The sequence below is a fragment of the Anarrhichthys ocellatus genome, unplaced genomic scaffold, assembly GCF_004355925.1.
Source record: "Anarrhichthys ocellatus isolate YVR2014 unplaced genomic scaffold, GSC_Weel_1.0 scaffold8, whole genome shotgun sequence".
NCBI classification, from domain to species: domain Eukaryota; kingdom Metazoa; phylum Chordata; class Actinopteri; order Perciformes; family Anarhichadidae; genus Anarrhichthys; species Anarrhichthys ocellatus.
Genome location: NW_022280038.1, coordinates 4,377,846 through 4,392,845, shown reverse-complemented (window position 1 = coordinate 4,392,845; position 15,000 = coordinate 4,377,846). Strand labels below are relative to the sequence as shown.

General features: G+C 44.3%; 1 protein-coding gene across 8 annotated transcripts in view; it reads right to left on the bottom strand.

Moving 5' to 3' along the window:
* Nucleotides 1–15,000, bottom strand: part of chd9 (chromodomain helicase DNA binding protein 9) — a 63,650-nt gene that overhangs the window by 44,859 nt on the left and 3,791 nt on the right. For 5 of the 8 annotated variants that reach the window (XM_031848733.1, XM_031848730.1, XM_031848735.1 and 2 more), the window contains exon 2: nucleotides 12,691–14,353. In XM_031848733.1, the coding sequence (XP_031704593.1) occupies nucleotides 12,691–14,250 (1,560 nt within the window). In that variant the 5' untranslated portion in view covers nucleotides 14,251–14,353. Of the gene's footprint in view, nucleotides 2,032–7,599; nucleotides 7,676–12,690; nucleotides 14,354–15,000 lie in introns of those variants that run through there. The other 3 variants (XM_031848732.1, XM_031848738.1, XM_031848737.1) reach the window with 3 other exon arrangements.

The window sequence follows — 15,000 nt, the reverse complement described above, 5'->3', positions numbered from 1 at the left end:
TAAAAACATTTTGTATTTTTCTCTGACTAATATTGTTGCATTCTGATCCCTCTCAGCCGATCGCAAACTACACTACTTTGTTGTGATTTTATTAAAGTATGGTGTGAATATGTGGGCAAGCAACACAATATGGCTTTACATTGCATGTTGAACCTAAATAAAGTTATATGCAACTGACCAACTGGAATGGTGTGGACAGCCTTATTTAAAATGTGTACGTGTGAGTCAATGTTTGTGCGAGTAGAGAGGGGGGAGGTTATAAGATCGGTGAGATGACACACTGGTAGAACAGTGGAAGTTCTCTTGCTATATCTCTGTGGTTTTACGGATTTATATCTCCTTTAGAGACGGAGAGGACTGCTGTGTGCGCAAAAACAAATGACTGTCATTTCCAAGAGTTTGGAGCAGCAGCAGGCATCAAATCCAGCTGTCATGCCAGGCCTTGGAGTTTGGACTTTACATCAGACCACACACTTACCGAAAGCGGCGCAATAGTGTCCTATCCAAGCTAAACAAATCCACTGTCAGATAATGCCCCCCAGGGCACAGCACCGGGGGGGTCAGCTTTGACTACAAACACATCAAACGGCAATGGGTGTTAACTCAAATACAGGTGAGCACAGATGGAAAAAAAAAAAGAATAAACGGACGACAAAACTGTGTCCTGCATTACCGCAACTGCCTACGCAACTATACAACCTATTGCACCTCCAACACAGCAGAATGGCCTTTCTACTGTAAAGGTGGAAAAATGACAAAGTCTGAATCACATATCACTTAAAACACAGAAATAAGTGGCTGTTAGTGGTGACAAAACATTTGTCCTCAACTGAACAGGTTTGCCCGTGTACGTGTGTCAAAATTAAAAGCAAAGAGACGAAAAGAGAAATAACAGTCAACACACGCTTCAGCGGTCACATGGCGTGAAGCCACTGCTCCTCGGCCACCAAACAGTTAATATGCAAACAAGGCTGGCAGCTCTGTGAGAGGAGGAGTGGCTTCCTTTAGTACAGATGAGGGAGGGGAGTAGAGGAAGGGAAGGGGAGCCGCGGAGCTGCTGAAAGGAAGCGAGTGGAAAAAAGTGTGTGTGTGTGGTGTGTGTATCGAGAGAGGTAGGGTGGCTGCAGTGGCACAGGTGTCTGTCTCTGAACACTCCATTACTTCCTCATCAAAGAGCCTGCATTAGTGCGCCACTGCGCTCATTTTTCGCCTGTGCCACCGTGAGAGTCTCCACTAACCTAACTCACCATTAGGGAAATGAGGGATGAGAGCCAGCAATGAAGTGAAAATGACAAGATAGCACCCACTGGTGCTTCAGAGTACAGCCCGCTGCTATACTCTCACACACAGAGAGGAAAACCATCGCCAACTGGAATGTAATGTCACTCAGTGGTAATAGCAACATTATCCATGGTGCACCGAATGACAAAAAAAAGAAAAAAAAAAGGCCTTTTGATCCATTGTGCACTTATTCTGCTGTCGACACTTCACATGTCTGGTTATTGCTTATTTCTGCTTTAAAACACAACTAGGTTTGAACTACATAATGCTGCTTGCACTGGCTAATAAGCCTGCCGTAGTGTCCTTGAGCAAGCCATCAAATCCACACAAAAGCACACAGTCATTTTCTTTTAAGCCGATAACATTTGGGCTCAAATTGTCTGGCCAACACCTCTCATTTTCCATTATGTGCAAAATGTCATCCAGAAGTTGAGCCAAGGTCTGCTTACTTTCTTTGATCTATGGCCAATAATCCGAAACGTTTTCATTTAAAATGATATTAAAAGGGATGCATGAAAATCCACATTCTCATAATTGATCATCAAAACTATCACTGATTGATTTAATTAATCAACAAGTGAAATAGAAACAGCCCTTGCCAACACAATAGTGATGCACTATTGATCGGATCTCTCACGTGCGTCAGACAGCAACCAGCGTCTCTCACAGGGTCACAACTCGTCTGTGGTGGTTTGACATCCAGCACAGCATTCACAAAGTAACAACTGATTATTACCAAAGACATTTTACACATCTGTAAGATTGCGCATGAATGCTGCATTCTGGGAGCCATTTTGATCAACCACACAAAAGAGTGCAGACTCCTGAAAGGTGTGTGTATATATAGTATTTATAGTGTTTTTAGTATAGTATATATTTTTGGCTCCCAGAATGCAGCGTTCATGCACAGTTTTTCAGATTTTGCTAATGAGCTGTTAATTAGTGAATGCTACGCTGTGTTGCAGCAGACTCTCAGGTGTTAGATGTCAAACCATTAAAAATCTGTGCCCTCTTCTACAAAATATCATAGGTACCATAAATAAACAATGCCTGATTGCGTCACATTTCACACTTCAGGAGTATATTTCTCAGTGCTGTTGCCTGTTTACTAAGAATACCTCGCCTCACCCATCACTAGATCTCATACCTTTGGCTTCGCTAATGATAAATAGATGGCACTGTTATGTCTAGGTGCAAAAAGATTAGGCCCCGCTAAAGGCCAGTTTGCAGCCACGCTCAAGTGTGAGACAGCGGCAGGGTTGATAAATGAAAGGAGACATGATGCACACAGCAATGCTTCCTCAACCAATTAAATACAGCACCACGCATTAATGATCCTTTATTCGGGGCCAAGAGTAGCAGTAGCTGGGCTGAGCATTGTGCCCTCTAGAGAAGCTGCTGAAAGTCTAACGGAGCGTTGTTACTACCGTCTGGTTGGCTCCACTGTGACCAGAAAGCCTCACCGAGCCAGAGAGAAGAACTGCCCGGGGAGAAACAGGAAAGTATAAACTCACAAAACTGAAACTTCAGTGGCTGTATCATTGTAAGAAAACAACTAAATTATAATACTTCCATAAATGTTTTTTTTGTCCGTTTTTTAAGCAACACTTAAAGCAGCTTCCTCATTCACCTTCCTACAATCAAGGGACTTGAACACATACAGTACCAGCGATGCCGTCGCGTACTTGCTCGGCTACAATAACCAATTAAAATGAATTATTGATTGCAAACTGGACACGCTCAATTTAAACTTCCAAATATAGTTTTGAGAAGGAGTGTAAAACACCTCACAGTTACATAATATCAGTGAGGTCATTTAGGAATCTTCAGCCTGTTTCGACGATTGCTGTATCCTCAGGATTAACCACGCAATAAGCCCAGAATGTAAAAAGAAGAAGTAAGCAAAGCTCAAGTCGGACAACTGCAATAACCTCAGAGGATACAACACTACCAGCAGTGTGTGTGTCTGTCTGACTTTATTTATAGTAAACAGATGTGATGCAAACACCCGGTTTCCTTCCCTTGTTCTCCCCACACACACACACACACACACACACTTAATTCTGTGCAAATAAAGCAATTAGCACACTGGATACAATTAACCAAGCGATCCAGCGCCGTGTCTCACCACTACAGCCCTGCTACACTCCCAATCAACTCCAATCCAACAGGCTTTAACAAAGACAACCTATTAGCGCACTATTATGCAGTCCACTAATTGACTCCCTTTTTAATCAAGTTCAGCACAGACAGCCATTCCTATATAGCTAATAAAGACGTTTAGGAGCGTACAGATCCATGTGAAGTGTTACAAGTGCAGCATGTTGTACCTCGTTATCTTGCTAGGGCAGAATGGACCACTAGGGGGGGGACTGTAAGGAGAAGGGTTAGGAATGCAAGGCAAAGAGAGGAGACGCCTGCCATCAGCTCTCAGGGAGTTTTAAAAGTAAAAGAAAACAAGTTGTGATTTCAATATCTATGTAGCCTGACCACTGTTTTGTGTCTTGGTTTAGTTTGGCTTCTTGGTGTTGCTCATTGTCTTACTAACCCCTGTAAAGAAAAGACAGCTTCGACTTGGGTTTGAGGGTAATGCAGAATACATCAGCCCTTCTTGTATCTCTTGTAAGTGTGAGCTCAGAGGGCAGTCGCTCAGCAAGGTTTAAGGAGATATTTTAAGAGATAGCACTGTGGGCACACGCTGCTGAGCATGAGCCAGAGTGAAAGCAAGAAGCCATCCATCCACCAAGGGACACCCTTCACAATTAGTGGCCGACTTGCCAGCAGTGCCATTCTTGTGGATCCTTTCCTGTTCAAGCCTAGGTCACCACTCTAAATGCAAGTCTCTTTTGTGTTAAATAAAACATGGGTACACTTTTTAGAGGTAGGTAACCTGTGTAGCCATCGCATGAGAGGTGGACATCTTTTTACTGCCCTCAAGATTTGATTATGATTCTCCTGTCAACGATTCCAACGCACCACGATTCTGTATGGATCTCAATGCGTCGCATCCTCAATTTTCTATACTACTGCACATGGCTACTGTTTCAAGAAGTATTATCAGCAGTCAGATAATTCTTAATTCACTTTTTATTTCGAAAGTGCTTTCAAAAATAAGACTACAACAGTCTTGACCCACCTCAGTGCATCAACATTAAAAAAAACAAAAGATGTGTGTTGTAATCTACAAAAATAAGCTTTTCATGTATCAGCTCAGACAGGCTTTTTCTTTACTCATAGTTCTTCTCTTCCTACTTGGCTTCGTCACTGAATCTCCTGACAGGGTTAACATCACCATGGATGAATTTCAGCCAGCATGCACATTTTCTTTCAGCCTGACATTGTTAAATCGAACCATCCAATATCGGTGGCAAGAGCAGCACTGTATCGAAGTAGTGGTTCCCGTCCGCATAGCGAGTCAGCTTATAATCGATTCCATTTCACATACTATCCTTGCAAAGTAAAACAACATTTACTAAATTGCTAAAAAACATCAGTAGCTGAGTGTCATTTTCTCCCACAGAGGATTTACTGGAATATATGCTCCGGCCTTTTAGAAAAGGTCTTACAAACAAGGTTCATTCTAGAGAAGCACCGACACCGATATCAGAGAGATACCGACTCAAATAGCTGGATCAGGTATCGGTGACAATGAGCCGATCTGGTATCAGATACCTTTATTTTAATACCTAACGATTCAGTACATTTATATCTATGTACTCATTTGTTGTATTTTGTTTTACAAAGCTCAAACAGGTTGTAAAAAAAGCCAACATTTCAGCTTGATCATCTAAACCACCTAATATAAAAAAGGTAAAAACAAAAGTGACCTCAGCCTTAATGTCAGCAGTAGTCCCTCCTTGTGAAGGAAAACTGTCAGTACTAAAGTACAGCACATACAGCAGGTCAAAGGTCAACCAGGAAATCAGGCCTATAAACTGATGGACGGCGCCTGCTTCCCAGATCTCAGCAATTACTCAGCTACAAACAATGTTATCATAACCAGTAGAACAATGGTCAACCCTACGGAAAGAAGATTGATGTTGTAAAAACATATAGGGTCTCCTCATGCAGATATCTAAACGTATCAAAAGATTACTTATTAACCAGCATTTGATTGACAATCTTCTCCCAATAACATTGACTTGAAAGCACCACAGGTTCCCTCCAAAGTAGTGACAATTTTGCAGATGTTATACGATTCATCTACCCCAGAGGAATTAAATGTCTTTTGCATATTGAACACTTCATGGTTTTTGTGTACTTTACATGATGCGTCACCAACTATATTGGCAAGCGTCTTCTTTAAGGCTGTTTTTGGAACCGTCGTCGTTCCGAGTAATGGCGGGGTGCTCTCTGAATCAGAGACGGCACAGCAGGTCAGACACCAGGCAGTGAAGTGAAGCTGAGCTGCGCAAAACAAGCAAGCCGGATGATGCCATTCATTAATGGGAACATCGGTGCAAACTGACGAGTGGAGCTGAGAGGTGGTCCCTTGGGGAGGGAGGGGGAGAGAAAAAAGAGAAGAAGAGAGGCCGAAAGCGAGGGGAGGAATGAGGTGGAGGGGAAATTCAGCAAGGGGCTTACTGCCAGACCTTTACAACTCCTTCATTATTGAAGCAGTGCAAAGGCAGAGCAGGGCCACTGCCTGCACAAAAAAGAAAACACACACACACACACACACATGATGAAGTAAGGATTTTTTTTTTTTTTCCCTGCTCCGATTTGTACCTCTCGCTCAGTGTGAGGCCAGTGTCCATGGAGTGGATCTCCACTGGAATGGTAGAGGGCAGCCACACAGGCTTTATCCCACAAATATATTGAACAGGATCACCTCTACTCCATTTACATGAGCAGAATGAAGAATAAATAAGAATATATAGCTAAAACTGTGTTTTAGGAATGTTGTGTTTCCCGTTTAAATTTAGTTTGAAATCGAAAGCATATACATACATACATACACACCCTTACTTCAACTCGTTAATTTGGTAAACATTGGTTGACAAAGGATGAGAAATAATAAAAATTTGAAGCGGTTCAATTTTGAAACCTAATGAGTACTCCATCACTGAGGGTAGTATGTAAGATAACTATATGAAATTGCCATTACAAAAAAAATCCTAATCTTTGATTTTTATGAATAATTTCTCACTTAGCAAAGTGAAGGCTATAATAACTACAGACATGCTTGCTCAATGAAATGCTGCATCAAGGTAGCAGGAACACACTGGTGTTGGTAGATATTGTGTGCGACAACATTAATGCTGGGTATAGGAGTCTAGGTCTACGTCGAGGAAGCCTGCAGAGCAACATGAGGAATACCAAGAAGGGCTTTACTCTCACATGACTGCTGTATGACGCTTATTTATTTCTCATGATTAAAAACACTTTTAGCAAAGTGCTAGAAAGCAAACAAGAAAGAAAAAGAATAGAACACTTTTTATGAAATACCAGGTGAACCACTAAAACCATTATACTTTTTTCATCTTTGTTCATTTAAATGTACCTTTTTGCGTGTATGATGGTACTGTAGCTTGACTCACAACACAGAGTGATGAGAGATTACGACATACCGGTTTCAACAGTCAACTTTCTTTCAAATTGCTGTAAAATACGCGCATAACACTCAACAAAAGCGACTTGCAACATAGGCATCCATGGCAACTTGCAAATGACTTCCTGACACAAACCTGTTTGCTTAACTTACAAATCAGTAACCAGTTAGCCAACTGACGTCTCGGCAGAAAATGTCACTGGCATTAACTTCTGTAAGTCAAATTGTGGTAAAGAAAACCACATGTCGAGTGGAGCAGCGGGACAAACGTATTGCAGCACACCAACTCCAACTAGCTCTACTTGAGCTGGCTTTATGCAAGCTTTACTTTACATGTTTTATACCAACAATCCCTCCTTTCTACCACAAGACAACAACCACTGTTTCAGTTGCAAACAAGGGCAAAGGGGTCATTACTGCTTCATGCCTTTACTAATTTCCCGTGTTTCACATTACACTGAGATGAAATGATTTTCATAACGTCTTGCTCTTTTTATTCCTGCAGACACTGGTAGTCTAACCACCCAGCTTCCCCCTCTCTGCTAGTCAAAGGTCAACATGAGTACAAGGAGATTGTCTCATGTCACAACAACAAAGCCTTACATTTTATTAAAACAAAATCCACATTTCACCGTGAGCAATAGCTCACCCACCCTTCACCACAGAAAAATATTCAAAGCCACTTAATCCCAAGAGAAAGAGGCAAGAGAGACGGAAGGATAGAAAAGCAGAATAAAAGACCATACTTTAAATTCAGACCTACTGACAGTTTGAGCTGGCAACGTTCCCACATGCTGCTGACACACTCAATCCAAGTACAACTCCCTCCTCCCTCTCTTCTCCCAGCTCCTCCCCCGCCCCCCCCTCCACTGAGCCCTCCCTTTCCGCCTGCAGCAAAGACCGCCTGACTTACTCTTTACCTCTGACCCTTAGTTATCCCCCGCCCTTATCTGGCAGGCCTCCAAACAGACAGGCGGATGAGGCCGGATGCTGGTGTGAGAGAGAGCGCGAGAGAGAGAGAGCACGAGAGAGAGAGCGCGAGACACACACACAGAGAGAGAGAGAGACGAAGAGAGAGAGAGACAGAGTTCTGTATGGATGGATGTTGGGGGAGGTGTTCAGGGAAAGTGTGTGAATGACACAGCCTATCACCATGTGGTCCCAGAAGCAGCAGGTTTCCCAGTGGTGTGTGTGTGAGTGTGCGTGTGTGGCTCATGTGGGGTGACGCATGGTGTCAAGTCTCAGGGCTGATTATGGCATTGCCTGTCCAGTCTGGTTGGCTAGGTGTTATATAAACCTCAGAGATGTCAGGAAGCAACAAAGCTAGCATTGCACAAATAAACGGGCTAACCCGACTTGCGAGCGCACAGATATCTGAAGTTGCTGCTTACTCGCGATACAGCTCAGGGACCAGTAGTCCGGGTAGAGTGGAGTGAGCAGCGATACCCAGTCAGATAATAAATCTAAATCAGCAATACAGGCAAGCAGGGAGAAGGCACCTGCCCGGTGTCACTGCCGGTGGGGGGGCTGTAGTGGCTACAGCAGCCCAGGCCATCAGTATCCATCAGTCTCCACTTCCATCTCAGCAAGGGAGCCCTTTGTACCCCTATAGCGGAAGCCTTGGGTCTGATTAAATATTACAGTTGTGCAATAGCACAGGTAAACGTACCTGGCCATGTGATACCATCACATAGGAAACAACTGGCTCTTCTAGAGAAAAACTGAATACTCGTGTTACAGGTCTAGTCTGTTTTTCTATTTATCTGCAGCATCAAATCATCAATTCACTTAAAATATGGCAATATCATTTTTTCCCAAAAATATGGTAGGAGGTAGTCATTCAATTTAACTGTAGGCCACGCTGCATACTACACTGGTTTTAGAGTAACCAGGTTGCATTTCATTTCAACAGTCTCTGGTTTCTTGTGCTAACTTATGTCTCCTATGAACCTGGTTTCTTGTGTGCACAAGAACCGTAGTGGTTCAGTTTAAATGAACACGATGGCTCCTCAGGTACCAAAAAGCGTGACTGATACCAGGGTGGATAACATCCTCGTTCAGTTTGAGTACGCCTGGAAGGGTGATTTGAATGTGCTGCTGTTGGCCCATAAACCTTTAAAACCAGTTTATTTTTTGCCTTTGGGGATTATTTTAATTTGTGCCTATAAATAGCTCTATCAAATCAAGACATCAGGATTGTGATCAAGAACACAAAATAAAGAAGACACATCTCAGACAATCAGCCACAACTGAATGTCCAAAGTTAAAGTCCCCATAGGAAATGCACAAATTAGACATCTAACATGTAGGAAATCAAACAATTTAAAAACAATCATCAAGTTCTCCAACAACTACTGTGCTGTGCAACATTTTACAAGTGTATCCTTGAATGTTAGGGTAGGGTGATATGGAAAGACAAATGCGATATGTAATACTCTAGTATGATATGTTAAAGCTGTAAATCCAAAAACTCTACGGATGTGCTCCATCCACTCTCATGCAATTGTCTCAGATTTTCTTCAATTTCAGGCTGGTTGTGTAGCTTGTGAGCAAAGTCACGGTTAAACGTTGTGCCTGAGACAGTTGTAATAGTGATACTTGTTACCCACAGAGGTTGGAAGGAGATACGTTACATTTCTGTGTAAAAACCTGTGGAGCTAACATTAGCAGAGTACGTTAGTACATCATTACTTCTATGCTACGCACACTACTGAAGGTATACTGAATACCCAAAACTCATTTACTCAATGGACCTCGAACATATAATGTAACTCAATGGAACCTCCATTAACAGCTGTAAGCTCCGTTATTCGGTCAAGCAGGTCTGTGCTGCCCAAAGGCCGCTAACAGCCAACATTAACTAGCTCCCCTCCTGGCAATTTCAACAGAGATTTGTGAAAAAAATAGGGTGCCTGAGGTGTTTAGTATTTGCACATGTGCAGTACTGATTGGGCAGGATGTATGGATCAGGTAGCGAGTGACCCGTGTGGTAGTTCCTGCGTAGCGTAAATGAGCTGATAAATGATACAATAACGCGATATTGGATCGCTGTATAGACCTGCGTACTTGCCAATACCGTCAAAATCTCAAGGTTTCCTTCAAAAGACAGGCTTTCAAATTTGTGCCACAGTTGATATTTTCTTTAAAAAAAAAAAAAAGTATGCCAATTACGAGCCAATGATGCCAACAGTTCATGGCAAATAGCCAATCAAATTGCAGTGGTGCAACAGGCAATCAGCCCCAAATGACTTCAGATTTGTGTCATCTGCTTTTATTGCCAAAGGCTTTAGGCATGCACATTGTTATTGTCATACGCTCTGGGCACATCGCGAGCATGGGGCTACATCCACATAGTGAAAAACCTGTTCATCTAATACTGCCACAAAGCAGTCCCAGTCACTGACTTGTGACATTGCTATTTCAACGTACACATATTACATCTCACAATTATTTACAAGTATACACACTGACGGAGAGCTCACAGGCTGCAGTCTTGAGGTCCTGACTACATACAGCATAAAGAGTGCTGACTTACACAAGCACACATGAGCATCGCAAACCAGCATCCAACTCAGAAGAGTCTCACTAGAGTGATTTATGCAGAAATTATACTTTCAGCATCTGCAAGGGGGCGGCTAGGGTCCATGTGAGGTCAACTTTGTCATCACAAAGGTGTACTTGTAGGCTCTCTGCAGATGTCCGCATACTGCTAATTTGTTGTGACCGGGCACAACAAGATTGCGGGACCACTACGCTACAAGTGGTAGTGTAGCAATCTACTGTGAATGTGTGGAACGCGTCCTCCAAGTGAACGGTATAAACTACTGTCCGCATCTATTTAGAAGTATAACCTTAACCTTAAGCTTGAAGTACCCCCTCAGACAAAGCCCCTTGCAGTCCATAAATGCTGTTGAAATAATCCATGGGACAGGCTACAGTGCTACACACATCTGTTCATTTCAATTTAGATCCATTGCAACAGGCCCGAAAGCCTTTTCATTTCCAACTCAATTTAACTTTAGAACTTGGCAACCTGGGACAACTACTCAATCTTGAATCCCAGGTGCTAATCACAGCTGCAGCTGACCATTACAACCATTGCAAATCCTAATTAGCCCCTTTCACTGCGGGGGAGTGAAGAGTGGGCAGCTAGCCCCCGATGGCTTGCCTGTTCAGCAAACACACCATCAGCAGGCTCTTCACACATCGGTGCACATGAATAGCACAGTCAGCCTGTAAGCATCGACACGGGCTGGATGTTGACACAGACAGGGAGAGGCTGTGGTTCATGGCCTCATTTCAATCAAGGACCTCTGCAGATGGGCAAACGGTCCGCCTAACCAGGGCTCACTCACACAGGCCACCCGTTTTGTTGTCACCTGCTGCCTGCTGGGGGATGGCAGAGGCAGTACTCAACACACAGGTCGTGTTTTGGATAATGGGCATAGGTTTGGTTTCAGAAGTCTGGGGGTGGATAATGGGTCTGCTGTCAGTAACAGGACACTGCGTGTAAAACGGTAATCATTCATGCAGTTACTAAATTAGAGGAAGTGCGGATACAGAAAAGGTAGGGTTTGTAAGATAATGCTAAACAACTTTTTATTTGCCGTAAGTGGCAAAGACAAAGACTCATCACTGTCAGTGGTGGGCCATGAAAAACACAATGGCTCTTATTAAAAATGTGTGAATTTTTGCTAGTTTGAGACAATCTGTTGCACTCAACAAAATCTGTTTAATTGTTAGTACCACAGATGTTTTTGTAATAACAAAAATATGATCAAAAAGGAATACATGGATGTGCTGAAGTTCATTTTTTAATGTGCAAACCATTATGAAACAGCTGTTGCTTTTCCTGCTGGTCATGTGTCACTCGTTGGCCAAGAGGCAGTGGGGATGCTGCTAAGTTACTAGCCAACTGAGGTCCAGGAACCGCCTGAAGCCTGTTACAGGCAGCTAATGCATTCTCCCAGCCTCCCCCTCTGCTTCTCCTCTCCCTCTTGTGCTCTTCCTCTCTGTCTCTTTTCTTTCTTTCCTACACTCTCCTTTTTCCATGAGCTAGTGCTCTCTCCATCTCCCAAACCCCCCTCCCCCTCCCTCAAGTGCTAACCACTCTCCTCCGCCACACTCGTTTTTTCTTGCCGCCCGCTCAATCACATGTGTACACACACACACACACACACACACACACACACACACACACACACACAACAGTGTGCAACCTCCCCCACACTCCATGGAGGCAGTGTGCAAGTGCCTCCGACTTGCCCTGACCCACATCTTGATATAGCCCTAAGTATGCTTACAGCTAAGTCCTGAAGACACTCCTGCCACTCTTAGCCTAATCAGGCCTGACCTGCTGTCAGGCACTGGGCAGATAGACGGTCCATGCCGGACAGACCATTATCATTTTCAGAAGGCTTTCAGACGGCCCTGGGTACCGCCTCTCCACCTTCCCCCTCTCCACCACTGATTGCAGGTCTCCTACTAGACAGGCGCATGTTCTAACTGGGATAGTTAGTTAAACATTACACGAGTGGCTGGATTCTGTGCCATGCCACACTGGGAAGAATACATTCTCTTTATGTCAGCAATGAAATGTTCCCCATTAGTACGTTCTCTAATTAATTTCAACTTATCAACCTCCATGCTGCTCAAATACCCCTCATTCATATGGGGTACAGGACAGAGTGCAGTATGGATATAAATTAGATGAGGGCAAAAAGCATATTACATTCAGAGGGTTGCTCTGCTACAGTATGGCTAAAATGTACTGCCATTCATGTGCTTGAAAACAGACAAATGATTGCTTTTGTATATAAAAAATGAAACAAATCCTTAAGTTTGTAACATTGTATTACCTTTTCTTGCTTGTACTCAACAGGTGGTGGTTTTCTGTGCTCATGTCCCCTCTCCTGGCTGGAATGGACCCAGGAACAGTTGGATTCATCCTGTTGGCTGAGAGCAGCCTCCAGCTGGGGCAATAGGTCAGGCAGGAGATCAGGAGGCTCCAGGCCCTCCAAGTCTCCAACCTGAGCCTTTGATGGCAGGAGGTTGTCTCCCATTGCTAGGTATCCATTAGTGTTTACGGCCCCGCAGCTCTGAGGCTGCTCAGAGGGCAGCTGGCTGGCTATGCTGGGGAAGCAGTTCATTGACTCACCAAACATCTCAGATGACTTGTTTCCATGGGGTTCTCCAGAGCAACGTAGGGCCCGGAAAGCACATTCATCTGCCTGGCTCACCGGGTTCCTCATAACTGCTGTGGATGGAAACTGACATACGGTCCCTGGGAGCTCAGGCACTGCAGAAGTGAGGGGTGCGGTAGTGCTGTTGGGCAGAGACACTGAGGCTGTGGACTGCTGACTGAGGCCGGGTATTTCTGGCTCTCCAGGATAGGCAGGGTACTGAGCCGCTTGGTAAGCGGTGGCAGAGCCTACTGAGCATGTGGGCAGGGAGTGAACCATCGATGACGAATGCATGGGGAAGGGCAGGTTTGGGTCTTCCGATCCGGATCCAGAGAAGGCTTGACCTCCCCTTGTCAACTGGTAGCTAGCCTGCTGCGGCTGTGGCTGCAAGCAAGTCCCACTCAGTGGAGCATTTTGATCCAAATAAGACTTACTTGGCATAGCCCTTGAATGGAACCTTGGTCCTCCCACAGTTAGTTGGTGCTGAACCTGCTGCTGGGTATGGTGAACTTGCTGTTGGCTCTGAGATTGCCCTCCCTGGTGAAAGGAGAAATTGTGATGCTGCTGCTGCAGGGACATAGTCTGTGTGTTAATTTGTTGGTGCTGGTGCTGGTTTAACAGCTGTTGCTGATGTCTTTGCTGCTGTTGTTGCAGCTGCTGCATTCTGTGCTGCTGCTCCCGTTGTTGGTGACATGGATGGTGTTGTTGCTGCTGTGTTTGTTGTTGTCTGACATGAAGTTGCTGGTTGTGCAGTTGCTGCTGATGACAAAGCTGTTGTTGCGGTTGAGATAAGGGATGGTACATGTTCCCATTCTGGTCTTGGTTGCTCCACATTGGACTGCTACTGTCACAGAACAGTCCATTGGATTGAGGTACTTGGCTCATTGCAGCGTTATGGTATTGGCCATGCTGGTCTGCAATCATGCCACCACCTCCTCCACCACCACCACCACCACCTGGGCCCCCAGGACCAGAAAATGGCTGCCCCATAGGAGTCTGTGCCTTAATGCCAATGTAGTGACCCATCTGCTGACTGTAAGAAGGCATGGCTTGTTGAGTAGTAACTGGTGGCATCATGTCTTGGTGCTTCCCTGGGACTAGAGGCTCCACCTGGAGGGGCTCAAAATCAGCAGTGAGGTTTAGCTCATCCACAAGCGATGGTGCTGATGGGAAGACATCCTCGTCCAGCCCATCCAGTCCTCCAACAAAGAGGTTCGGGTCATTAAAGAAGTCCATGGCAGAGCCTGGAGGGTAACCGGAACCTTTGGAACTCCACTGGATCCAAGCTGGTCCCAATGAGCCTCACTGTGAGCTACAGCATGTCCATTATATTGTGTCCCTTTCCAAAAACAGAGGGGAGAAAAAAATTAAACATTAGTATAAGAAGTTGAAGACCGTGCGTGTTTCCTCAGTAATACAGTATATGGTCTAGATCAGGGGTCTCCAGACCTTTTTTCCTCTCAGAGATAATTTGATAAAATGACAGTGGCTGAGAGCTACTCATCGCACTTCGTTGTACATTGCCAATAGCAGATAGAATTTCTTTCTTACTTTTTTGGTCCATATTTAACGTTTCAGACTCCACCTCCATTACAATCCTGTCAGAGGCGAAGGGCTTCTTTGTGTGTAAGCGCCACTAAACCAAGCCTCTGTTGCTGCCTTGGACTTCTTCAACAGTTTGGTAAACAGAGACTGTTGTCTCTAACCTAAGCTAAACTAACCCTAAACCCAGGTCTGTGAATTTGATTGGATATCAATTTCAACAGGTTTACAAAGTGACTTTGTGCTTTCAAATTTATGAACATGTTCTTTGAACCTTTAGCAAGCCCCTCACAAACGGGTAGCGAGCGACTGGCATCTTACGAGCTACTTGTTGGAAACCCCTGGTCCAGATAAACAGATCACATATTGCAGACTACAAGCTCCTCATTACAATAATACACACACACACACACACACACACACACACACACACACACACACACC